The 25,334-nt window shown below is 42.8% G+C and overlaps 2 protein-coding genes across 3 annotated transcripts in view; one reads left to right on the forward strand and one right to left on the reverse strand.

Annotated features, from left to right (window-relative positions):
* Positions 1-968: 968 nt before the first annotated feature.
* On the reverse strand, positions 969-5,032 carry LOC101062306 (transmembrane protein 26). 2 transcript variants are annotated; one of them, XM_029835106.1, is made up of 6 exons: positions 4,744-5,032; positions 4,301-4,394; positions 4,116-4,205; positions 3,736-3,790; positions 2,902-3,279; positions 969-2,184 (listed from the first exon to the last, which is right to left on the reverse strand). In XM_029835106.1, exons 1-6 carry the CDS (start codon positions 4,950-4,952, stop codon positions 1,889-1,891), a joined length of 1,122 nt encoding a protein of 373 aa, XP_029690966.1. In that variant the 5' UTR covers positions 4,953-5,032; the 3' UTR covers positions 969-1,888. The 2 variants fall into 2 exon arrangements, with proteins under 2 accessions (XP_029690966.1, XP_011601443.1); XM_011603141.2 differs by lacking the exon at positions 3,736-3,790 and having other exon boundaries at positions 2,902-2,981; positions 3,065-3,279; positions 4,744-5,027.
* Positions 5,033-12,152: 7,120 nt separating this feature from the next.
* arid5b (AT-rich interaction domain 5B) overlaps positions 12,153-25,334 on the forward strand; it is a 53,539-nt gene continuing 40,357 nt past the window's right edge. The window contains exons 1-3 of the mRNA XM_011603139.2: positions 12,153-12,749; positions 13,081-13,335; positions 21,536-21,770. Coding sequence (XP_011601441.1) covers positions 12,729-12,749; positions 13,081-13,335; positions 21,536-21,770 — 511 coding nt within the window. The 5' untranslated portion in view covers positions 12,153-12,728. The remainder of the gene's footprint in view (positions 12,750-13,080; positions 13,336-21,535; positions 21,771-25,334) is intronic.

A 25,334-nucleotide genomic window follows, 5' to 3' on the forward strand; every position in this document is an offset into this window, starting at 1 on the left:
AGGGTGGTTTGAGACTACAACAGGTTGGTGTGGAATATTTTCTGAGAGAGGAAGGATTCTAACTCAGCTCTGGAATTTTAGAGACGCAGTACCGACGTTGGCCACAAGATGGCGGCGTAGGAAAATCAATACAAAGTCATTACACCGTTGATAATCATTTTTTATGTGTGGATACATTAAATGTTATAGCTCAGGTTCTAACATAGGTCTTTGTCACAGGTGGAGAAAATCCTAAAAAATGATGTACTTATCTTATTTATTACAACCTGTATACGATCTGTTTTCAGTTTATTTATTTATTATTATTTTCTAATAAAGTTTTTTGCCGGTCTACATTTGAAGGTGAACAATGACCCAAAAAGAAAAAACTGTCGTCACTTGGTATTGTTTATCTCTAAAACCATGGTACTGCTTGTTGGAGCTTGTCATGTGAGTTTTGAGACGTTATAAGGTGGTGTGGCGCAATTCAAACTTACTTTTCTGAAGAAGAAGGTTGTGAAACAACTTCTGCTGTGTTTAAACAATGAGGTTCTCACACATGTTCACAGCTGTAAATTCTGTAACTGAACAAAATACAAATCTGACGCAACACATTGAGCAAAACCAGCATGGAGCCAGTAGTCTGTCACTGATTTATTCTCAGATGATGTCACCAGAAAATCACTTTGTGGTCTGAAAACTCATTAAACCGAGTAAATGTGGGAGTTTGAGGAATGTTTTTAATGCATTAACTGTTTTACGGCTGCTTGGATTCACAGTGAAGTTTAAAGTCTTCACAGTCAAATTTAGCGGTTGATTGACTTGGCCGAGTGCTTTAGTGGAGGCAGCTGGACTGTTGCTGCAGGAAGAACAGAAAAAAAGAGAAGCAACAGCAGACATCAGCCATGGAGGAACAGGCATCACCATTCCGCATGTGGCAGAAATAGCAGATGAAACATGTTTCCTTGCATTTAAGGCAGAAAGCTCGACACAGTCAGACTACACCTTTATTTTTATTGTAACAGTTTAATTGAGCTGATATCACAACAGGTCTTAATTGCGTGATAATTACACAGTAAACTGGAAAATTAAGATGTTCAGCTTTGATGTAAACTGTATGTGTGTGGGGGGTGACAACACATGAATGTAAGGTAAAAAAAACAAAACACACAACATAAGGCCTCACATATTCCAGGGAAGGTTATTATTCTGCAGTTCCAAAGAGTGCAACAAATTGAGCCAAATAACTGAGCATAAGCCACTCTCACTTCTGTTTTACCACCAGCGGGGTCTCATGTCAAATCTGCTGCTCCTTAAAACTTTTGAGGAGGGTTCTAGCTTTTTGCTTCCAGGTTCGTTTCCCATTCAGACGTCAGCTCACTTGTCTAGTGTTTTTAGTTTAGCTTTAGTGCTTTTGACTAAAACAGATAAAATACTGCCTCTGACTTCCTCTCGTGTTCACGCATGCCCAACCTCTGCCTTATTTATATACCGTAATCCGTATCTTCCTGTCCTCCCCGTCCCTCCATCCACCACAGCAGCAGCAGGCCTTCGGTTACTGCAGATGCAAATATTTGAACAGCTTTTTTTTTTTGCAAACGTGTGTGATTTTCTGTCTTTGCTCAGCAGGTTTGGGCCATGTCAGAACTGAATTATGTTTCAACTTTGAGCTAAATCTCCAGTGAGAATGAAATGAATCAATGAATGAAATGAGGTGAGGAGGGAGGTTGAAGCTCAGTGAAGTGTGGGACATAAACTTAACGGCTTTCATCTTCAGTTTTCTTCTCCCATAAGAATTAATTATTCGCCATTGCTAAAGACAATATAGTGGGAATAAAATAATTCGGTTTTGCAGCGGCTCCATTTTGCTCCCTGATAACTGTTTTTCACTCCAGTCGACCCGTCGGACTCATAGATCAGCACCGCTATGGACAGTCCTGCCTCTGGAGAGTCTGAAGTCCTGGCATAAAACAAACAACCTGTACAGGTTCAGTATGATCACCAGGAAGTTCTTGATTGCAAAGAAAACCAGCATCTGGTGGAAGACTTCGTAGTAGATCATGACAGTGAGCCTGACCACCAGGAAAGGCCCGTCCTGAATAAACAGGACCTCCACAATGCTCCATATGTCCGTGCTGTGTTTATGCCATAGGGATTCATCCTGCAGCCCCTCCTCAGCTTCACTCCCAGGCTTAGAGTTCACCACTGGGAAAAAAATGAGGACAAATGTAAAATATCAGTCAAGGCAGTGCTGGAAACCTGTAACTAACATTTCTTTGATTCGTACTAAGGAAAACAGCATCTGTGCATTAAATTAATTTCACAGGTCACCAGTAATGGTGAGAAAATGTGGCTGCTGGGTGGCTTCTGTTTTTAAAAAGGCCCAGTTGGCCCTCTGCCTCGTATCGGATAGAAGCCACAACCTTTGATATGTTGTTTGTGGTGAGAAATCGCAAACTGAACACACTCAGCGGAACACAGCATTTATAATCTCAGACAGTAAGCAATGACTTCTTTTAAAAGTTCCTTCTTCATCCCATAGTGTTCTTTTATGCCCCCTTAGAGTTGCACTCTTAGATTAAATTTACTTTCTGAAGCTTCAGTAAGCCCCAAGTTAAGCCTTACAAGCTTTATTCTTAACAGCCAAACGGATGACTGACGCACTCATTAGCTGCACGATATTTATGTGAAGCACATGTGTGGCTGGATTTCCTCCCAAACTACACCCTTCCCGTCCTTCTACACAAGCTCAGATCTGACAAGAGGGACAATGACCCATTGCTGATAAAATTCCTTCCTCTGCCTTGGAATTTGAAGAAGAAAAAAAAAGCTGAAGTATTTGCCTGAACTTGTTTTAAAGACAGTTTGGATGCAGCTGCAAAGGCTTCATGAGCAGAACAGATCTGAGTTCAGCACACTGACCGGCCAGATGCAGCGGGAATTGAAGCATGCTCCAAGTCCATACAGCCAGGATGATGTGAACCAGCTGAGGACTACTCTCCCTGGGCAGGGCATGGAAAATAAAAATTGGTTTTAGAAGAAATGTTTCAGATTTATGCTCGAACAGGACGGACAACCGCAAAACCTCCACTTGATGTCCAACAGCGTCTCGCTGGTAAATTCCAGGATATCTGCCGCGGTGCCCACGAAAATGAGCAGAAGCTGCGAGAGCTCGTCCCGTGTGACTCCGCCTCCCAGGGGAAGAAGCCACTTTCCCACAATCAGCAGAATGAGGAGGATCTGATGAAGAGCGAGGATCCAGTCGTTGGAACAGACAGATGTTAACATCTTGTTTACAATCTGGGAAGAGAAGAAGAGACACCTATTTCTCTGTTTTTACAGTCATTTTGGGTCTAAATCTTGTCCAGATTTTGGTATCATGCTATTTTGCTGAGTATAGATTTGTGTCTTTTCCCACTGCCAACTATTCCCAGCATGAGTTTGATCAGCAGAAACTGGCTGCGTGTAGTTTAAGACTCGGCTCGGTTGCCAGAATCTGTTTAGGTTGTGTAAATTATCCCAACCCCCCTACTCATGATATTGTAGCTGCTGATATCGACAATAACAGACGTCAGACACTTTTCTTTCTTGATAATTCCATAAATTCTGTCTGTGCATCGGCCCAATACACGCAATCCGAATCTTCCTGCTCTTTCTGCTGAGTTCTAGCAGGAAACATTGAAACCAAATTTTCTAAATCTTTTAAATCTTTTATCTTTTATCGGTTGATTTTTGATGGAGGAGGATGAAACACACCAAGGAAGTCACACTGAGGATGCAGGTTTTTGGAAACTGGTGAACCTGAAGGAACCTGAGCAGACACAATAATATCTGTTAGTTATCTGAGGATAAAATAAGGAGATGTTCAGCATTTTAGGAGATATTCACAGGAGCTTAAGGCCCCTGGTTGACATCAGGGTCCCAACCACAGTGTGTGAGCAGCTGAGTGACTTCCTGGAGCTTCAGAATGGCTGATGGTGAACCCGAAATAAAAGATGAGTCAATTTAGATGAAAATGAGAGAGGATTCACAGTAAGGCCTGTCGAGTACCGACAAGGCTGGTGGAGGTGTGGGTTGGCTCAGGTTTCTGGCTGCTTTCATTAGTGCTAAAGAAAAAAAGAACCTGGCATTCTTACTTTCAGGTAGTCGGGATACGTCTGGTTGGTCGCTGTGATGTTCTGATCAACCAGCAGGCGGATGTTTTCCAAGGAATCCAGCCTTTTGCACTACAACAGGTTCATTTTTTTTGTTAATCAAGGTTATTTGGAAAGTTTTATAGCTTTAAAAGACCTTGAATTAAACGTGTCACTCATGTTGATACCGGCGGTTCGCTGTCTTTGTTCTGCTGGTGGAGCTCCAGAACCCATATGGAGGGAATGATACTGACCATGAAGAGAAAGATAGCAGGGGAAAACCTGCAACACAACCAACTCCACCTTAACAGTCTCAAAAAAAGAGGAAAACAGGAATATTTCCAAGCTCAATAATTATTTGGTCATATCATGTAACCCGACCAAGAAATGAACACATGCAAGAATGTCTGTGATGAATTTCAGTGAAATATGAAGAAGTCTCCTGTCTCTGCGGGTTATCGCTGAATCTGGATGAAACCAAAGCAAAGAGATGGAGGGAATGTTTGGAAGATGACCAAAGCTTAACCCCAAACCTCTCAGTGCTGTTGTTAGTAGCCCAGGACTCTGATTTAATATATATCACCACACACAATAATCACACATTTCTGACCAATGCATGAAAGTTAGTTACCATTTGTAATCTTTCCCTTTGCGGTTCCTCAGCGTTATTATCATTTCGAGGACGAGCGGCAGCAGGAGGAATGTCAGGAACCAGTAAGTGAGGTCTTTCTTCACCCATGTCACCCTCCATACGCCGGTTAGAGCCACCAGGATGAACAGAGCTCTGACGATGATCGCTCGGATCAACTTGAACAGATCGGTCACGCTGGACTGCTGCATGTCTGAAGAGGATCCCTCTCAGCCGGCGACTGTCTGCAGCCTGCAGGATGAAAACAGGCTGACTTCGTTCCAACTCAGTCCCCAAACTTTAAGCTCCACCCCCAAAGCCATGTCTGTCGGGTTTACCCGGGCAGGGATCAACGATGACAACGGTGCCGACACACACACACACACACACACACACACACACACACACACACACACACACACACACACACACACTACTAAGCTATTAGCAATGAAAGATCACTACCCTGTCTGGACAGCAGGGGGCAGCATCACCCCAGCTGGTTATTACAACAGAGAAGTTTTTACTGTTCTATTACAGAAAGTGTGACTTCATTCATGTTTCTGTATTAAATGAAACTACAAAAATCGTTATGCATACAGCATAACAAATCCACACAGTGAAACACAAAATTATAGTCACTCAACCCTAACCCTAAAATCCATCTAGAATAGTCAACTTGGCATGGATAACGACTTTGTGTTAGAGGGTCATTTATAAATCATATTAATCCCAATCTTGAATATTTGTATGTATTTGTGTTTAGGCCAGTAGCTTGGTTAAAGGAAGGGGCCCTTTTCTTTTTTTTCTATGGCATGGCTAGCTATTATTAACCTGTTATTGTGTTCTGTTTGAGCAAAAATAAAATCTTTATTTTGTTTTTTCAGTAGATCGGGGAGATAAGATAACATTGTTCATCTTGGCTTTCGCCCGCATGGATGTATTCCAGCACTTCATGGAGTCAGTCGTTGTGTCCTGAGAATGATGGATAAGGTTTATATTTAACGGGCCGTTGAAACAAATACGATGTTTGCTGTCAGGAGCACAATCAAATATTATTTTATGCTTAACAGTAGAGTCACAATCATCAGTGGTTCAGAGGTTTCCTGACATCGAACGGCAAACATGAGGTCTAAGCACACATTATCTCAGCATGGAGGAGAATTACATGTCAGGCAAATCTGCCACGCACGTACACTCACACACTAAGACACACAGACGCCCCTCATTTCACCCCACTTGGCTGCCTGCTGACAGGATTTTTATTCAGGACCAATTTGGCCAGCTAGCACAGGATAGGGGGAACAGTAGGAAAGTCCCGTAACCTTGGAGAGAAGACAGCATTTTCCTGCCTTTGTTCCAATTCCATCTTTATCCTCCGGATTACATCACATGATATCACAATAGTACCAGTCAGCATAAAAATCTTAGAAAGAGACAGGATGTCTGGCTGCATTAAGGAAAATAAACTGTTTTATAAATAATAAATAAATATAATAAATAATAAATAATAAACTAGGAAGGATTGTTGGTTCATTTAAAAAAGCAACAGCCACAATTTGTGTCTTTTTTCTCTTTTCACAAGTTCTAAAAGACCAACCAAATTTATATCTTATTTTGCCTGCAGTAATTTAATAATCCCAAGAGTCAGTCACACACCGAGGGAGAGAAACAGACCTCTGCTGACTCAGACCATCTTCTTTATCTGACCCTCAGATGGGTGTGTGCTCAAGGTCCAGTAATACGGTAATGATGAAGGTGCTGATGATGGAACAGTTCAGTGCTAAGAGGAAAACATGAAGAGTGTAAAATAAGCATTAGAATGAAGCTGTAATCTGCCACATCTGTGTTTGAAATGCCGGTGTCGACTCATCACAGGGTGATTTAAAGAGAAAATGTCTCAAACTGCTGTTCTGAATGTTCGAAAAGATCCTGCAGCAGGCTAGAAATGTAGGTTTAATTTTATTTAGGCTACACAACAGTGTATTAAACCCATTAAAAAGACCATGTTAAAGATAGGGAGAGCAGAATATTAAAACATCTACACGACTGGCTTCTAAACTGGGTTTTATTGAAAGTTAATCTCCTGTAAAATACAGTTGGCCCCATTATATGTCATGTCTGTTAAATCCCAGCAGGGGGCGCTTAACACCACGACTTCCAGTATTGGAAGCCTGAAAGTCACACATTTATTAGTCAATCTGCCATTTATGTGGATGCACAACAAAGCCATGCGCATTATTCAACAAGGAGAGCGCAGTGGAGAGAGGGAGGGAGCGAGGAGGCGTTATTAAACTTAGCCGCCATCTTTCTGCGCCTGTGTTTCAGTTTATTTTTAGGGATGACAAATATTTTCACGTAACTACCACAATTCACTGGATGCAGTCATACTTAAAAAAGACATTTTTTGAGGAGATGAGCATTTACTCCTTTGCTTAATTTCATATCTGAGATTACAGAAGCGCCTCATAAATTCGACCTGTCCATGGGTCATGGGTGAAGCAGGTGGCTGGGGGAGGGGGGGGGGGGGGTTGCGCAGCTCTGGCCTTGATTGTGTCTTTGTTTCAAAAATACAATTTCAACCCAAGGCTCCATAGAGTCACACATGTCAGGAATTTGCATGGGAGAAATTGGACTTAAATGGATAACACATGACTCATTCTGCCTCTGCCCCAACAGCTGCAACAGGCCAGGCAGTTATTGGACAAATATGATTCCCTCGGAAAAGAGCCGCTCTTCAAAAGCTCTCCCGGTGTGGAATCTTTTTAAATAAAGCCGGACTGAGGGGGATTCGGTGTGAAATCTGCTGGGTTCCATCCAAACCATATCATGAGTATTCATTTTTCCTTCCACCCGCCGGACTCTTTCCTGACCTTAACCTGACAACTGTTGTGAATTTTGCATCACTGTAGCAATCAAAACAAAAGGCTATTATGCAGCGCAGCACTGGCCCCTGGTTACAACTTGGCTTTTATTCCCCGTGTGGTAAACAGTCAGCAGATGTTTTACATTGTTACTGAGAATCTTAATTTCTTCCCGTGCAGAAAGAGCCGAGCGTAGTGAGAGAACTGGGTGTCACACGCAGCACAGACAGCAGCCTCATTTAGCTCCGCTCAAGTTTAGTGTGTTTTAGGTCTCAAAAGTGCCCCCCCCCCCCCCATCACCATAGCAACTTCAAATGGCCGCTCAATTGCTGTATAAAACGACACACATTATTAATGCGCGTGCTGATGTTTTGAAAGTGAGAGTTATTTTCCTGGCCTGTTGTGATGGAACCATTTAGCAGCTGTCAGTCACGTTTTTTTTGGGGGGGGGGGGTTCTGTGGCTATGCACAACACAGCTGAAGCTGTTACTCAAGGAGACAACAGATCTGCACAACTGCCCTCTGCACCGTAATCACCCACATGCCGTTATTTGACAGAGATCTTGCAGATCCAGATGGGAGGTTGACACATGAAAAATCTGATCAAAGATGTCTGCTGACATTTATGCTCAGTTTCTCTTTAAGATTTCTCATTGGCTCTTTAAAATGCTCTCAGCTGCTCATAAAGGCAGAGATTAGCTTCTGTTTTAATGCACCACTCACACATGAGGGTGACCCTTTGACCTGTGACTCAAAAACCTGCACACAATTGTGATAGCTTTATGTGTTTTTGCTGAATAAATTGGTGATTTTTCCCCCTCCCAGACTATGAAAACATCCATAACTCACAGCTGTAACTCAATCTAGCAGAATGCATTTTCAATCACTCTCATCTTTTATTGTTACCCATCATACATTTACATAAATACATTATTCATGGCGCTAATCCTGCTTTCAGATGGGGAGATATAAAAAGTGACTTTGTGTGTGCATGTATGTGTGTGTCTGAGTGTGTGTGTGTGTGTGTCTGTGTGTGTGTGTGTGTGTGTGCAGATTGGAACGAAGCCTCCTATTTTGTTTGTGTTTTGCACATTTCTGATTCAGCCCAGCACCCTCCATCAATGAGGCCAATTTACATTTGCGACGGCTGTGATAACTAAAAAAAACCAAAAACCATAGAGATGTTAACACTTGTATACACTTGTATACACTTGAATTCACATCATGCCGCTGAGTGATTGCATTTGCACGGCGTTTAATAAAACAACTTACTTGACATTATCATGGCCATCGGCCGTAAAGGCGGCCTGCGGATGTGATATCCTGTTTTGCAGTTAATCTGCAAAGGATCAAATTGTGTTTGCATTATGGCTTCTTTTACACAACACACAGATGTCATACCATAAGGGTGGCCAACATGGCCATAACAGTTTCTTTTATGATTGATGTCATTGAGAATGTTTGGATGTCAGATAAGGGCGGAATGAAATGAACCTTTTGCCTCTGTTAACTGACAGTTCACCTCATATAAGTTAATCCTATAACTTTACACTCAATCAGATAAACACAGCTAAGAAACCATCAGAATAAGGGAGTGGAACTAAATCCAGTCTGTGTAACTGGTTTGATTGTGTGAGCGGGGTTTGTTACAGTACGTGTCTGAACAGAGAGAAAAATAACAGCCTGTAATAATGAGTCTAAGAGGCTAAAATTAGCCCGGCGACATCACTCAGGTCTCCTGTTACCTTCCCCGCAGATGGGAGCCATTGTCATGTGACTGCAGTCGCACAAAGACACGGGTGTAAAATTACAAGCCAAACGTGTTCCTTCCAACAAATTTCTTGATGGATTTTTAATGTGCCGGGGTTTTGGGTGATAGATGGTGCTCCGCTGGGTAATGCCACTGCACATGTGAAAGGAGCAGGAGATAGTGTGTCGCCTCCTAATTTATCATAGGCTCTCTTTCTGTGGGTTTTCACAATGGCTGATACAAGCTCGCTCTCTCTTTACACTGATTTCCTCTGCTGATGAAACTGACTATTTTGCCAACACTTGACTGGATGTCAGACTCACTAAATGAGGCGGCCTCGGGCGCAGTTCAGGATTAAACGATGCTTTTTCCTTCCATAATGCACATTTGGAGCTGAGAACACTTGTTAAAAACTCAAATAGAGAATGTAATAGAGCACTGCAAAAATATTTTTCTGATTCCTTATCTCCTCTTCCAGCATTACTGAATATTACACTGAAAATAACTGAGGAGATATGATCTGACATGGTGTACTGAGAACGTGTGGAGTGATATGTTTATGACTCTAAAACGGTACTACACACACACACACACACAGACACATACACACACACACACACACACATAATTACTAACATTTGTGTTTCTCCTGGTAGCTTTCTGTCAAGTCTTCTGAGCCATATTCACTCTGCTCTTATCGGAGTTTTGAAATTTGAGGCTCTTCAGCTTTTAAATGAGTCAGTGGCTGTTTTTATCTGCCCTTTGTGCAGGAGGGGAAGTACAGTGGATGTGAGGGTGCATTTCATAAGAAATGATAGGCAATTACAGCAGGCATGAGCAGAAGTAGCTCGGTCAGAGCCAACGCTAATATGGGCTTAAACTGCAGCAGTGGTTAACAGAGGATGGTTGAACCCATGAAAAATGATGAGCTGCTGAGGCTTCATTAATGAAGTTTACACAATATAAGACAGAAACTTCCCCCTGAACCCAGAAATGGATGCTTTAACCATTATCATTCAACCCTAACACCAACACCCCGGAGGGGCACAAAGGAGAGCTTCATCGCTACAAACATGACGGCTGCCGTGACCTTTCGCCCCAAAATCTGTGCAGAGGCATGAAAACATTAATTGGCCTCCAGGTTTATCCTACCTTGCATCTTTAGATGTGGTTCAAGTGTCTACATAAATCCCTTGTCTGTTGTCAAATTGATTATCAATGCAATTTTGGAAAAGCAACTCGTTATTTTAACAGCTCTGCTCTTCCTCCGCTGTGGTCCAGCTCTGTGGCTCCCTGCTGGGGCCGCCCCATTATGAGGAATGTGGAACACCTGTGCTGAGAAGAAGAAGAAAGGTTTTTAGCACTTACATGTTTTCCCCACCTGCCTGAAACCTCAAGCATTTATCAATCTCATATCATTGTCGGGGTTATTTGTGAAAAGTCATTTTTTTCATTTCACAGTGTGCCCCCCCCCCCCAATAAACATGTCTCCCCATGTAGCACCAGTCGCACAAATCAACATCAAACTGGTACCGTTGCTGCTGGGCTCTTGGCTGTCGACAAGCAACTCTCACAATAAAAGAGCCTGAGTGGTGCCATTGATTAACCAGGGACTTCATTATAGCCGAGGCCATTAACAATGCAACCCCATTGATTCAGAGCCTGAAATGAGTGGGAGAAAAATAAGGAAAGATAAAACTAATAGTCACAGTTTATATTAGCTTCAATGCAGGAGGCCGTCTTTGCTGCAGCCTGAGTCAGAGAACAAGATTCTGCCTTTTAATCCAGCGCCGATGCACTAAATCGCTGCTTAAAATATCCATGTGTCACAGAACATTACCCCCTTCTTGTTCCTTTTCTACAAATAGAGAGTAACAGAGGGGGAATGGTGCCATTTAATTTTAGATTTTGCTGTTATATTACTCGCTGCCGACTACCTCATTCAGCGAGTTGCTGCAGAGTTCTTTTATTAATCTTCCTCTTTAGAAAATGGCTGTGTGTGAGCGTTCCTGTAGATCAGCAATTTGAATACAACGGTGTCATGTGATCACAGATTATTATATTATATTATTGAGCTTGTCATAAATTGCTAGGCTTTATTATACACAGGCAGGGACTTTGATCAGAGCAGCAGAATGAGTAAAGATGTGGTGGACAAAAAAGCACTTTATTGGACAAGAATAAATGGACCTTTATATTCTGCCCGTATTTCAGGCAGAGAAAGACGCATTGCGTAACGCCGGGTTGAAATAGCTGGTGTCAGAAGTGGGTTTGTGTCGCTCCGTGATCTGAACGGTGGATAAATGCAGAGGGGAAACAGCGCCGCCGTGTGGACACAGCGGGCACATTCAAACACTCGGATATTTCCAGCCCGCCGATAAAGCTGAGCGGAATCAAAGCACAATGAGTCCACGGCAAACAATAAACGCCACGTTTGCTCTGGCTTGAACAAATATTGCGACAATAACGAAGGATTAATGGTTAAACTGGAGTTACTCAATGCCTGTGTTGTTCCCCAGCGCGGGCAAGACAAATATTCCTCATCAGCATAATTACACATAAACATGAACATCGTGGACATTTATTAAAGTCTGACACGTTGCGTCGGTGCGTCGCGTCAGCATCGTGTTTATGATTCATTTCTATATGATGATCAGTCTCATGACGCCCCGCTGCTTATAAACTCGGCCAAATTTGCGCCCCCCCCCCCCCCGCTTCAAAGAAAATGTATATATAAAGGTCAATATCTTTAGACTTAAAGCCGACCCCCTCCGTCCGGCTGCGTCACGCTGCAGAGCGAGTTGCAGTGGTGTGCTGCGGGGCTGGGCGCCTTTTGAGGAATGATTTGATGGCCATATTAACTTTCATGTAACATTGTTTCTTGAAGGCATCACAGCGAAGCGCCTCAGTGTCATTACTGGGAGAAATGTGCTTTCATACTGAACGGCAAGTCCTGGAAGACACACGGCCCCACACAGGACCAAAAAAGGCAACGTTCACGTAAATTAACATTTCTGCTTCATTGTTGCGCACACAGCCTGCGTTATGTTTTTATTACAACACATGCGCATCAAAGGTCAGCAGTAATAGCCTTGTATTTTGTATTTTATCGTCTTCGTTTGGCCAACAGCGGCATTGCGTTCAATATTATTGGCGGAAAAAAAATCACAGTCGAAATATTAACGCACAAAATGATTAATCCGCATCTCTTCCGGCATTTTTGCCTGGAAATTAATTTTTTCCACCACTCTTTATCGTCGAGTGCGTGACGTTTTGAAGTAGAGGCAACTACGTTCCTTGCAGGACCTCCGGCAATCCATTCAAGCCAGCAAGTTTGGAGAGCGTGTTGAGTTTAATCAATTCATAACGTCGAGATGGAGCCGAACTCACTCAAGGTAACGTTTGTTATCAACCCTCCATTTATTTTCGCAACCGCTGCTCGCCACCAGCTCTAAAATGTACTTGCTGCTCGCTCCACAAAACTTTGACACGTTACATTTATTATTACATCCGTGTCATTTATTTTCATCGTCTAAAAATAGTTGCATGCTGTTAAAAAAAAAATGCGAATGAGAAAATATTCCGATGTGATTTTATGTGCCAACCGTGCGCGTAACAGCGCAGGGGTGATTTAACATGTTTGTGTCCACTTGGTAACGTTTTGTTTACCAAATGAGTTGATAAGCCATTCATTAATTTTCCATTTGTATGTGTTTTCCTCCACAGTGGGTGGGCTCGTCTTGCGGCTTACATGGACCATATATATTCTATAAAGCATTTAAGTACAACCAGGACGGCAAAACCAGGATTTTGTCTCTCGGAGACTTTTTCTTCGTCAGATGTAAACCGGAGGATCCTATTTGTGTAGCGGAGCTTCAGCTTCTCTGGGAAGAAAGAACAAGCAAGCAACTTTTATCAAGCTCCAAACTTTATTTTCTACCCGAGGATACTCCCCAGGGACGAACGGTCACCCACGGAGAGGTAGGACGCAACATTGAACATAAATCCTGGTGTTTATCCTCGCGGTTGTAGTGAAGAGCACTAACATTTGGCACCCTGGATGTTTTTGCTGTGCGCTCTTTAACACATGCACCCATAACCGCGGCTGCACTGGAAGATGACTGGTATTGTTCTCCAGTTTGTCTCCAGCCTGTTTTTCTCTTCTGGTATCATGCTGAATGTGCACTTGTCCATCCGCCGCTGCGCCGTGCGGGGTTAATTGTCTTATAAGGAGGAAAATCCGCAGGATTCCTGCGTCTTGCACTGTCATTTCATTTCTCGGCAAAGCGTGTCAAACGCTGACATATGGGCGGAAATTGCGAAACGGTAATGAATGCACGGGGTCAGCTCGGCTCATATCGGTGCTCCGATAGTTATTAAATATTTTGTAACGCCTGGTGTTGAAAGCAGCAGTGTCAGAAAGCGAAGCCAGCACCGACACGTCTTAACTGCCATCCTTTGCATCATTTCTCCGCCATCAACAGTGTGTTTTCGGCGCACAATCGCGGCTTTAAACGCCACAGTGTTGCGCTGCGCCGCTGTTGAACAGAAAAGCAATAGTTATGATTGACTGTGGCCATATGTGGCGCTTGTGATCCGGTTACGTCGCTGCTCAGAATGGCATTAGTCGGATATTCAGAGACCCCCCCCCCCCCCCCCCCCAACAACAAATATCTTGTTTTTCCTCTGTTATGTATTTGCCAGTGAACGTAGCACTTTAATCACAATTCTGTGCTTTTGGTGGCTGCAGATACATTATTCTCTGTTGCTATTATATTGTTTATAGTGGAGGACAAAGCTGTGTTTGTACTCCATTCTTCCGCTGATGGTTTACTTACATTCTTTCCTCTTGAGTAATAGAGTGGCTATCACATTTCCCCGGCATGAAAAAGGTGACTGTGTAAGGCCGAGCGTTTAGACAGGCTGTCGTGTTTGTCTCATTTCTCTGAACGGATGTCATCTCTTAAAGCATCTGACTGAGCCTTTAACATTCAGCAATTATTTAGTAATTACTCTGAGTGTCTTCCGAGTTCTGGGGCCACACTTGCGCAACGACATTAGCCCCGCCCCCTTTCCAAAGAGTTATTTGCAATGCAAAGTGCTGACATTCCTCTCCAATGAGTGGATCTGTAAATTACTGAAGCAGTTCGTTTAAGATATTATCCCGACAGTTCAAAAATGAGTAAAAAACGTGAATCATAGTTTGAACACACCTGCAGTCTGATGATCAGACTATAATCTGACTAAAGGAGGGAAGGACTTCTCTCCACATAGTTGAGTGTCTAGTGTATATGGCAGCTCATGACCTTCACACAGAGTCTCGCTGACTTTGCCCCATAACACTAATCTGCACTGCATGAGTCAGCTGGGAGCATGTCCAGATGCATCCCATAATAAGAAGAATTCAAACAAACACAGAGGGTGTACACCTTCTGCACATAAAGCTGCTATGTTTAAATGTTGGCTGTGCAGTTTTACAGTTAAATGTTATTTTTTGTCTTTTTTTCCCTTCTTAGCTCATTCCAGAGAATGAAGCTCATATTTGTCATTTACCGGGTCTGTGTGGTTATAATGGTTGTGGAGTCAACAGTGGAAACTGTAAAAGACTGGCTGGAGTTGAGATTAGCCCAGTGACTCATGCAGATATGAAGTAGATAACAATCAGCTTTCAGGAAGTGTGCTATTTTCACAAGGTTTCTTCTTTTTTTTTTGCACTAACTCAGGCAGCTTTGTAAATCAAAGAAACAACTTTTCTGGTTTATATCATTTATTCTACCACGGAGTTCAGTGTAATGTTTATTCAGGACAAACAGATGCAGAGATCACAACCAATTGGCTAATTTCCTTAATTTCTTTTTAGAAATGCAGGAAGGCTTCGGCTGCATCTGCAGCTCTGAGGATCTGGATTATTGATTCACTTTCGCTCTCGGCGCTGAGCTCTGATGTAATTTCCTGATTACTTCTCAGGTATTTGTTTGCTCTCGGCCTCTCTTGGACCGTGTTTTCCCATGTTGTGCAGTGACAAGAGGAACCGGCCCGTGATCTTTTGTGCTTGTTTTGCTTCTGTCACAGGGTTGGAGGTCAATTCCTTTAAAATGTAGCCAAAAATCCAGCCAGCTTCAGCTGAAAATAGAAATAATGATTGGCCGATCAAACATCTCTGCGCCTGCGCTGGGCGCAAAATTTAAACAGATCCCTAAAAGAACTGTATTAGCGTATTTATTCTGACATAATTATTAAGTCCATATGTGGAGGAAGCTCTTCTTTTCCATTGTATCTCTGCCTGACAAGCAGTGTTTACCCCCACCAGTTGAGCTCTGCCTGGGTTTTAAACAGGCTTTGTGTTGAGTTGCTCAGCCATTATGACGAACCCTCCACCGGGGCCTCTGCTCTATTTGTCCGCCCGCAATTCGCCACCGTCTAAACAGTCACGTGTGTTTTTAAAAATCATTACGACACAGTGTTTCTTCTCATTTCTCATTGCCTGCTTGAAATTCTTTACTTGTTTTTCCGAGTTAGCTCTGGAGAGAGGAAGAGAGACGTTGGACGTTGTCTGTAGATAACGGCTCACCGCACAAAACACCCACTTATTGTGTACTCTGCTTCGGGCGATTAATTGCTCATGCTTATCTCATACTATAGATCCCACTTTAGTGCAAGTACAGCAAAGCACTGTTAATGGGAATTTTTGACCACAGAGAATATTTTTGGATCATGTTATATTAATGTGCTTTTATAATCACCTCTGATTTCATCTGACCTCTCCTCTCCTCTGTTCTGTCCCTCTAGCTAGCGAGTCTTTGGCACACACACACACACACACACACGCGCGCACACTGACAGGTTGGGACTGCAGCAGTAGGCCAGTATTGATTGCTGTGGAAAACACTTTGGCATTCATCCAGAGCCATTTCTCCAGTACGTGGCAGCGGTCCATGCATGTGTGTCAGTGCTTGGAAAGGCAGCTTGTAGGGAAATTAGATTGTATTCATTTGCTGCTTCTTTGATTTTTCCTGAGGGAAAAAGCCTGAATGGGTAATTCAGGCATCTGGGATGCTAGTTGAATTAAGTGTAAGTGGCTGAGATATGCGAGCAGCATTTTGATGGATAAGGTCGTCCTGGTGAACGACTGCAGTGTAAATGTGATATGGCAGATTTTTCCCAGTGATCTCTATTGACCCTCCATGCTGTTACCTTGTCGAGGCCAGTCTGTACATTATTTCAAATCTACCTATTCATGCAACAATGGCAGGAATTTAACAGTGGAGGGGGGCTTTAGTGTGCGTGTGTGGCGCGTGCGTGCGCCTCCTCCTGCTGCAGAACAAGTCATTAACTCTGCACACTGCCCTCCAGTGAATTCCTCACCATTGCTGAAATAGCATGTAAATTATTACCAGCTTTTTAGGATAGTGTAATTTAAAACCTTTAAAATGAAATACCCCGGACTTCAAAGGCTATTAAAAAAACAACCCCGCCAACAGTTTTCATTGGGGAGAGTCATCTGGTGTCCTCTGATTCTTTTCAACAACTGTTTTGTCTCTAATGATATACTCCAGCTTTGGCTTGGTTTTCCATCACACCAGGCATTTTGTAGATCTCAGGCTTGATTTTTTTTCCCCCCACTTTGTCTCTGACTAACCGCTTGTACAGGCAAACATTTGCTTTGATGCATGACGCCTGCACCCTTGGCTACACAGGATCGTTATTATAACCTTTCAGGAGAATGCAGGAGAGGATCAGAAGCTCTTTGTTAATGTTCCACCCAATATTTTTTATTTTCTAAGCAGTTTTCTCAGCCAGTGCACGCAGACTCATCTGGCTTTTTTTTTTTTTGTCTGAATGCGCATTTGCTAAAACGCTAAAGCACGACAATGCTGGGATGCAAAAGGAGCTGACGCGGCTTTTTCTCGGTGTCACCTTACATGATGGATGCCTCACCCACTTTCAGAGAGGCTTTGAAATCTCCCTGTTATCTCTATTTTTCTCCGTCATTATCGAAGCAAAAAAAATATGCAAAGTTCATATATCAGCACAGCTATGTCTTAATGGAGTCGGTGAATAAAAGATGAGTTCAGCAGCCTGCAGATATTGCAGCATCTGAATAAAGTGGAGTGTGCACGGTAGCGCTCGCCCTTTAAATGTTGTCTCGGGCTGTTTCTACAACAGTCTCAACAGAAGTGTGTTCTCAGCTCCTTTTTCAACTCCCAGATAAGTTTGTTTTGGGACGCTGAAGCCAAGGTCGGTCACGGGCAGGGAGATAGATAATGAACTCATATTGTGTTTCATACCCTTTTTTAGCCCATCTCTCTCTCTCCCTCTCCCTCTCTCTCTGCCTTTTCTCTCTCTCTCTGTCTCTTTCTTTTCATTGTCCATGTCACCATGTCCATTACTCAATTACTAATCTCCTTTGGCCTTAGGAATTCCAGGGCTGACCTCTGAGAGGCAGTGGGCTAAAACCCTCCCAGCATGACAGGAGTAGTGTATGTGTGTGAGAGAGAGAGTGAGAGAGAGAGAGAGAGAGTGTATCTTAAGTGTGTCTGTGTAGCCACAGTATAGAATTGAAACCACCCACTGGGAACATGCACCTCTTCACTTCCAAAGAGTCCTGAGATGCTCCAGCAGAGAACATTGACAGTCAGGAATGTTTCTGCACGCGGTGGCGTCATTTTCTCCCAGCCATTTTTGAAGGAACAAAATATTTCAGGCCGTATTTGTTTCTAATCGCACCCCCAAATGTTGAAGCGGGAATGTCCCTCATGTGTTGTTCTGCCTCCGGTGCACTGCCGCATCCATATCATTTGAATGATATGGATTACAGTACGTTTAATTTCAATGAGGCTGCTGCAATCTGGGGGTTGTTGAAACGCGGTTATCTACAGTTGCTGAGCAGAAGTCTGCACTTTATTCCACTGCACGTCCATTATGTGCACTCGCAGCAATAAATCCAGTCAGTAAATGTTTTTGGAGATATCATTCTGCTGCAGGAATGAAAGCAGCAGAGATGAATTATTGATGGAGGCAGGGAGACGGAATGTAACATTTTAACCCAATCGTAAAATACGCAGTCATAGTGTTTGCGTTTATGACGCGCAGACGCTAAAGTTGAGTGCTGGATTCACAGTGTATAAATACTCTTAATGGATGTGTGCAGGAACTGTCGTTGAAATGACACCATGTTGGAGGGTATGTGGCTGATGTGTGGTGTCACTTCTTGGCTGTGGGCTCGCACTCCTCTGACCTATATTATCAAGCGGCCTGCTGGCTCCGTCTGCCTCTTTACTGAACTATCAGCTGCCTAACTCGAAATGACAGTGCAGTCTGGAAGGGTAGCAAGTTTCTGAAGCGCGTGTTTGGATCTGAAGAGCCAGGTTGTGAGGCGAAGCACCCCTGCGATGCTGCTGAATGCCAGAGGAATGATGGTCCTGGATAGCGTGACGAAAGAATGAGGCCGTTAATTGTCATGACTGAAAAGGAATAGATAATCGATTGTCGTAGGTATTTAAAGTCAAACTGTACTGGGGAAAAAATGAACGGCCAATGTTTTTCTGTCAATTATTCAATATACATTTGATGGGTTAATGAAATGGAAGAGAAAATATGGCTGTCTTTCACTGATTCTCTTGGCCTAAACGTGGATCTAAAATTGATGGTCAGGTAAACATGGAGCCGGTATTTGACCAGCAGCCAAGTTCAGCCGCAGTAGAGGGTTTGTGATGTTTCAAAAATAAAATCAAATAAATGAATAAAAACCAGCAGTTGGGGCTGCGTTCATAGACTGATTACACCCCAGACTGTGTTGACAGCAGCCGAATCGCTCTCACCTGTTGTGCTTTTTGCTCTCAATCAGAGCGAGTCCCACGACAGGATCCGTGGACGTGCATGAGGCGGTGAAGTCACGTCAGCTGATTGATATAGAGGCGAGGTCTGTGTACATACCCAGGGGTGCTATTGAATTACTGGCTCACAACAGCAGGACTGCTGTTGTGTTATTTCAGTTTTGAATGGAAATATTTCACGGTTTAGTTTCTCTGGGCGCCGCGAGCAGATTCCCATCAACGTACAGTAGCAGAGATATGGCACAATGTGTTCACGGCTGCAGGCTGAATTCTATTTACTGTTGCTCTGTATTATTCAAATGGCCTGATTTTCTGAAGGGAGAAACAGGCAGTCAGTTTTTCATTGCACGGAAAGCTGGTTACAACCATCCGCCACCACTTGACAGCTGAAGACAGCTCATTATAAGAAGACCGAAAACCCATGTTTGATGTTTCTACTTAGTGAGGGAGGCACAGCTATATCAAGCCATCCCTCGCAGGCTTTTCCTTTATAAGGAAATACTGTCTCCAACTGCTGGGATTTGATATGCCTGTAGTTGCAGATGATGAGAGAACTGAACACGAGTAATTGTATAGACGCAGCACTCAGGGAGAATCTGAAACACTGTGTTTGTTTTTAGGCTGGAGCGACAAACGAGAGGAAATCATTGAATAAGGGAAATGCAGATTAGAATACTTAACATGTTAAGCCTCTCAGAGGGAAGATTTACTGGCTTTATATTTTATTAACGCGTATAGGTGTTGCTTTTATTGCACGCACTGCTCGTCTGTGTTCGTCTGTACAGCGTCTGGGCAGTGAAGGTTATTACAGTGTCTGTAATGTGGAGGTTTTCTGGGGGTAAATGTGGGGACAGATGTCTGCTAAATTGGAGATAAATAAGGTAAACATGAGAGACCTACTCTGGTTCTGCTTGTACACATCTGTCCTCCAGATTTCTCCTCTCTGTAAAACCCATCCTCCAGCACTCCACTCTGTTAGTAACAAACACTTCAGCCCTTAGCCTTTCAAATGGAAACATTTTTAAGTATTTCTGCCTCCTTCCCCCTCCACTGGGCATGTAGTTTGCTCAAGTATGAGAGTTATTTAAAGGACATGAAACAACCACAAGATTTAAAAAAAAACATACCAGAGAGAAAATCTGAGAGCGCCCCAGCCTGTCAGAACCACATATGTACACTAGATTTATGATTTCCTGATTGTCACATGAGTCAGGGAGGTTATATGTTTGCATGTTCCAACCCTAATGTAATACATCACATCTCTAAAAGTCCTGGTAGGAAGTAATCATAATTAACGATCGTGATTTTCCATTTAAAAGCAGTCAGATTTCCACATTTGGTATTGAGTTGGAGTCCCAGAAATGCTAATCAGAGACAGAAACGGCGACGGTACGTCCTCGCTGACATTGATTTAACTGTTGGCTGCATTTCAATTCAGCAATCATCCGCATTATACATTATTCATGGTGTTTTTAATTTACTTACATTAGGCCGCATCCACAGCTCTGACGCTACACATTCATGTGATTAATAAGGACGCAGAGCTTTTTCACCGGCGGTTCTGCTTCTTCTGTTTTTACGATCAGCTCATTCAGCCATACGTCACTTTCCAGAGCTGATATTCAACTCCAGACGTCCCCTTGCACAGGCTTGAGTCGCCTCGACCGTTTTTTATAGTTCACCTACGTGGCCTTTTAGAGAAGCGTGATCACGTCCAATCTGACACAAGTAGTTAGCAGTAGGCATATAAAGCAGGATTATTATTCATACGGGAGTTTTAAGAGGACAGGCAGGGTGTCCAGGGCCAGAGTTTTAATAATTTACTGTCACAAATCAAATATACTATGCGCAGACATGGTTTTATAGTGTTTAATAAACCTGAGATAGTAATCTCTGCATTTTTATTGACTCACGAGTATTAATATTGATTTGGGCCCCCCCTCTAGAATGTTGATCTGCCACCTTTATGTAATAGTTCCGGCCAGACAAACAGGCTTTATTAGTTTGCCACTAATGCACATCAGGCATGAATTACATTTGCAATACGCAAGACTAAATTTCAGATTACATCCTGAAGAAAAATAAAATTTAGTTCTTTGGCAGCCACCCTGGGCTTTTAAATCCCTAGGTGTGATGAAAATCTGCTGTTTGCTTTGTTCCCTGACAGGTTTAAGTTTAATCATATGTTTATGCAGACATCCGGTGTTTGTAATGTTTTGTGTCCGCCCTATAAAAAATGTTTGACAGGCAGTCATAAAAATGTTGTGTGAGTAAACAACCTCTGACCTCTGTGGGACTCCGCTCGCACTGCTCCCTGATTGTAATTCCATTTACTCTCCTTTCAGCATGAGGTAATCGCCGTGTCTGAGAAGGTGATTGTGCGCCTGGAGGACCTGGTGAAGTGGACTGTACCAGACTTTTCAGGATGGACTCACTATCTGAAGGCCGAGCCCCTCAAGCAGTCCGTGCTCCGGGAGCTGGGGACCAATGGGAGGAGGGAGGCCCTCCACCGCTACAGAGAGAGCACCCTGACCAGCGGACTCAACTTCAAGGATGTCCAGAGGGAGAAAGCACAACTAGGTGAGCACTGGAAGAAGCCCTCCAAAGTTGTTTTAATGCATGACATGACCGCGGGCTGCTTGGAGTAATGTTTGTGTTTTTGTGTCCCGCCATAAATCAGCTCATATTTATTGCCCTTTGGTTGGTTTAACAAGTGTCGTCTCGACTGGAGTAATTCATCAACATGTAGTTGGAATCCCTCCTCATATAATGAGCCCAGAATTGCACTAATGGAGGCAGACTGGAGGTAATAACAGCCTGTTTGCAGACACACCAGGCTGCAGTAAAGGAAGAGAAGTCCACCTATGTATCTGGTTGAGACTGAATAAACAATGTGGCATAAAACTGCAAAAACTGGTCGCAGGGCCGCCGATGCCTCCTCATCCCAGTACAGTTGTAATTGGCAGCGTATCTATTGATGGTGTTTATCATGTGCAGGGTCACAAGTGAGAGAGTGAGTGAGTTGTGCACCAGGTCTCGCCACAGTGTGAATCAGTTCCAGCATAAAGCCGATCTCTCCTCGAATGACTCATCTGAAGCAAATAGAAAACGGGCTTTTCAGCCAATAAAACAAGCACAAACATAATGTTCCTTCTGAAGCTGTTTCTCTCCGAATCACTGCTCTCACATGGCTGTGATGTACCGCTGATTAAGATAACAGTATAATTGTCAAACGCCCCATAAAGGCCGGCACAACTGCAGACCGCTTGTGATTGAAGCCAGAATTTCAGCCGTCACATCATTCAGTAATGACCTTTTAATAATGGTTTCATGTCTGAGAGTAGAAGGGGAAAAAAATATAGCCGTTGGGTGAAAAATGCAACAAGCAGCTTTATTGATGAGTCTTGTTGGGTTTTCTGCTCAGATCTTCCAGGAATACTGTAGTGCCCTTGATTACTTGACTTTGAATCTCATACTCGGAAAGGACAAGAGAATCAATAATGGATGCTTTGTTGTTATTCCAGTAATCAATATAATTTGATTGCACTTGTGGCAGCAAGTGTGTGTGATTGCTTGTTCTCATAATTAAACATGTCGCTCTGATTCTTAATTCATATTATCTTTTATAAACTTGCCTACTACAAATGTGGTGTATTCTATAGATTTATCTGTGGTTTCTGTAATATCCTGATATATGTATGTGTGTGCATTTTTGCATGTTTGCTAATGATCAGCGTTAATGACTCCTTCAGGTCGTTTCTAAATGCACTTGTCACTCTGTTGGGGCCGAATCTGTCCGCTCAGCAGGACAGGACTGCGCTCACACACGCTCCACCCCAGCAATGGGGGCGTGCCCTCGCTTATGCTTGTGTTTGTTGGCATCAGGTGCCAGTTGTTGACAGTCTTAACAGTGTGAGAAGGGCCTAGACTTTGGCAAAAGAGCGACAGAGCTCCTGTATGCACGTGGCTCAGAGTACGGGCTTGCATACAGATAGAAAATATGTCATTGCGATGCTGCTCACTGCAAGAATGAAATATTCATGCCACAGCAGCAGATCAGATATAAAAGCACCTTTAAAGTGTAATTCGATGTAAGACGTTGGCTCATTGGCCAAACTGGCATTTTATGATCCACTTATTTAGACGTGTTAATAATTTGTGGCTGTGGTGGTGAACGATGTGTCTGCTGATTATTATTCTTGGGCTGATCTGTCTCTGTGTCGGAGGAATTGAATTGTTCCCATAACAGGATACTGCAGCAACACCACCAGCTATACACACAGATGCTGTGAACTGCGGAGCAATAAAGTGTGCCATTGTTGTCAAGGGAAATGCTATTTTTCCTGGAACACTGCCTCGGTGGTATTAAGTACACAGCTATAGGTTTGTCTCAAATGGAAATTACTTTGTGTCTCTAATTTGCCTTTTTTTACCATTAGCATTTGCTAAGCTTAGCGTAGCGAGCTCTAAATATGTTTATTGTAACAAAATACTGGCCCATCATGTTTTCCCTGTTTTTAAATCCAGCCCCTGGGGGAGGCTGTGGATACATTTATGTGAGCTAAACAAAAGGAACCCCTAACAAAATAGACAATAAGACAATGTTTAGGTTATACAAGCAATAGTGTTGCAGAATGTCCCTAAACAAGCTTCACTTCTTCCAGTATCATTCTTCAAATGCTAATGATGCTAATGTTGCTACTGTTACTTTAACTACTCCTGAGGGCATTTTAAAAACAACAACCACAAACACAGAATGTAAAAATATGTCAACTGATCTTTGTTTATGAATTTGACTTTTCCCAAAATGCCATTTTACCAAAGCAATTATACATTTAATGTCTGAATGAGTCAGACTATTTGAGTTAGATGTAACATGCAGTATTCACATGTACTTCATCCTGTCTGAATGTCTCTTATTAAAGTGAGTACTAGAGCTTTTTTTGGTTATTTAATCCACCACAGCGGCTCGCCTCAGAAGTTTACATTCTGCCTTTGGATCTATCTCCTGAGAACTGGCCTCATTCCTTTTTTCCATTTCTGCCTGATAAAAATGGTTTCTAGGTGCTTGTGTACGGACAGACCGATACATAATAGTAGGGGTGACGATGATGATAATAATATTTCTACTACTAATAATAATAATACATAACAATATGTTTCTTCCTGCCTCATCAGTTTGTCTGTGCACATGTGATGAGATGTTGTGGATGTTTTTACAAGGTCACAGCTTGTAAATCCTGCAGCCAGAGAGCATTTGTTCTTGTTTCCTGACTCCTGCCCTCTATAATATGATTTGTTACTGATGCCTCCCTCAACCCAGCTTCAGTATGTCTTAAATACAATAACCTTGACTCACTTTATTTCAGTGCATTAAAGGCTTCATGTCACAGATGTATTGTTGTTATAATTGTCCTCTGATTAGGTATTACAGTAGTTTGCCCGTAAAACACTAAATATAACACACTTTGACCCAGCAGATTGGTGCATTTGAGTTGGCGATGCATTCAATTACCAGGAAGTAAGAGGCTTTTCATGGGATATTCCACCAGTGATGGTAATAAAAGTTCCGTTAACAGACGTGTTCATTATGCTCTGCATCCCTGTGCTGTGTGGAGGCCTAGAAATGGAGGACACAGTCATTCATTAGCTCCATTAGTCCATGTCCACAGTACGATTTGCCTCCATCGATCCCAGTCAGTCTTTATGAAATGTACATAAAGAAACATTGACTTTCTGATGAGTCATCATAACTGACCTTCACTATAGATCCATTTGACGTTGTATTCATTTGTTAGGCACTTCCTCTTTGCAGTGACTTAAATTTATCTGCAGCAGATTGGTGCACAGCTTTGCTCAAGGACACTGGGGCTTGTTGACAGGTAGGGGAAGGGATCAAACCAACAACTGCAGCGACAAATGGCTGACCTTGTCTACCGACTGAGCTGTAAAATTGCCTTTAAAACCTGCTTTTAATAGAATCAGCCATTAGCATTGTTACAGCGACTGGAAAAATTAAGTGCAAACACTCAGTGAGTAGAAGTAATGGAAGATATTTGATTTAGAATTATTGTGAAATTAGCATGATGGAGCTGGAAGGCTCACTGGAGCAACTGAGGCGTAGAGCGATATCGCTGCATTTGA

Source organism: Takifugu rubripes, chromosome 4 (genome assembly GCF_901000725.2).
Source record: "Takifugu rubripes chromosome 4, fTakRub1.2, whole genome shotgun sequence".
Taxonomy (NCBI): domain Eukaryota; kingdom Metazoa; phylum Chordata; class Actinopteri; order Tetraodontiformes; family Tetraodontidae; genus Takifugu; species Takifugu rubripes.

What these genes read in the sequence shown, in the direction of transcription:
- LOC101062306 (XM_029835106.1), bottom strand. Translation starts at nt 4,952, where the DNA reads ATGCAGCAGTCCAGCGTGACCGATCTGTTCAAGTTGATCCGAGCGATC. An exon ending in ACAAAGACAGCGAACCGCCG is followed by an intron (nt 4,206 to 4,300) that starts GTATCAACATGA and finishes AACCTGTTGTAG; the next exon opens with TGCAAAAGGCTGGATTCCTT. An exon ending in ATTCCCGCTGCATCTGGCCG is followed by an intron (nt 2,185 to 2,901) that starts GTCAGTGTGCTG and finishes TTTTTTTCCCAG; the next exon opens with TGGTGAACTCTAAGCCTGGG.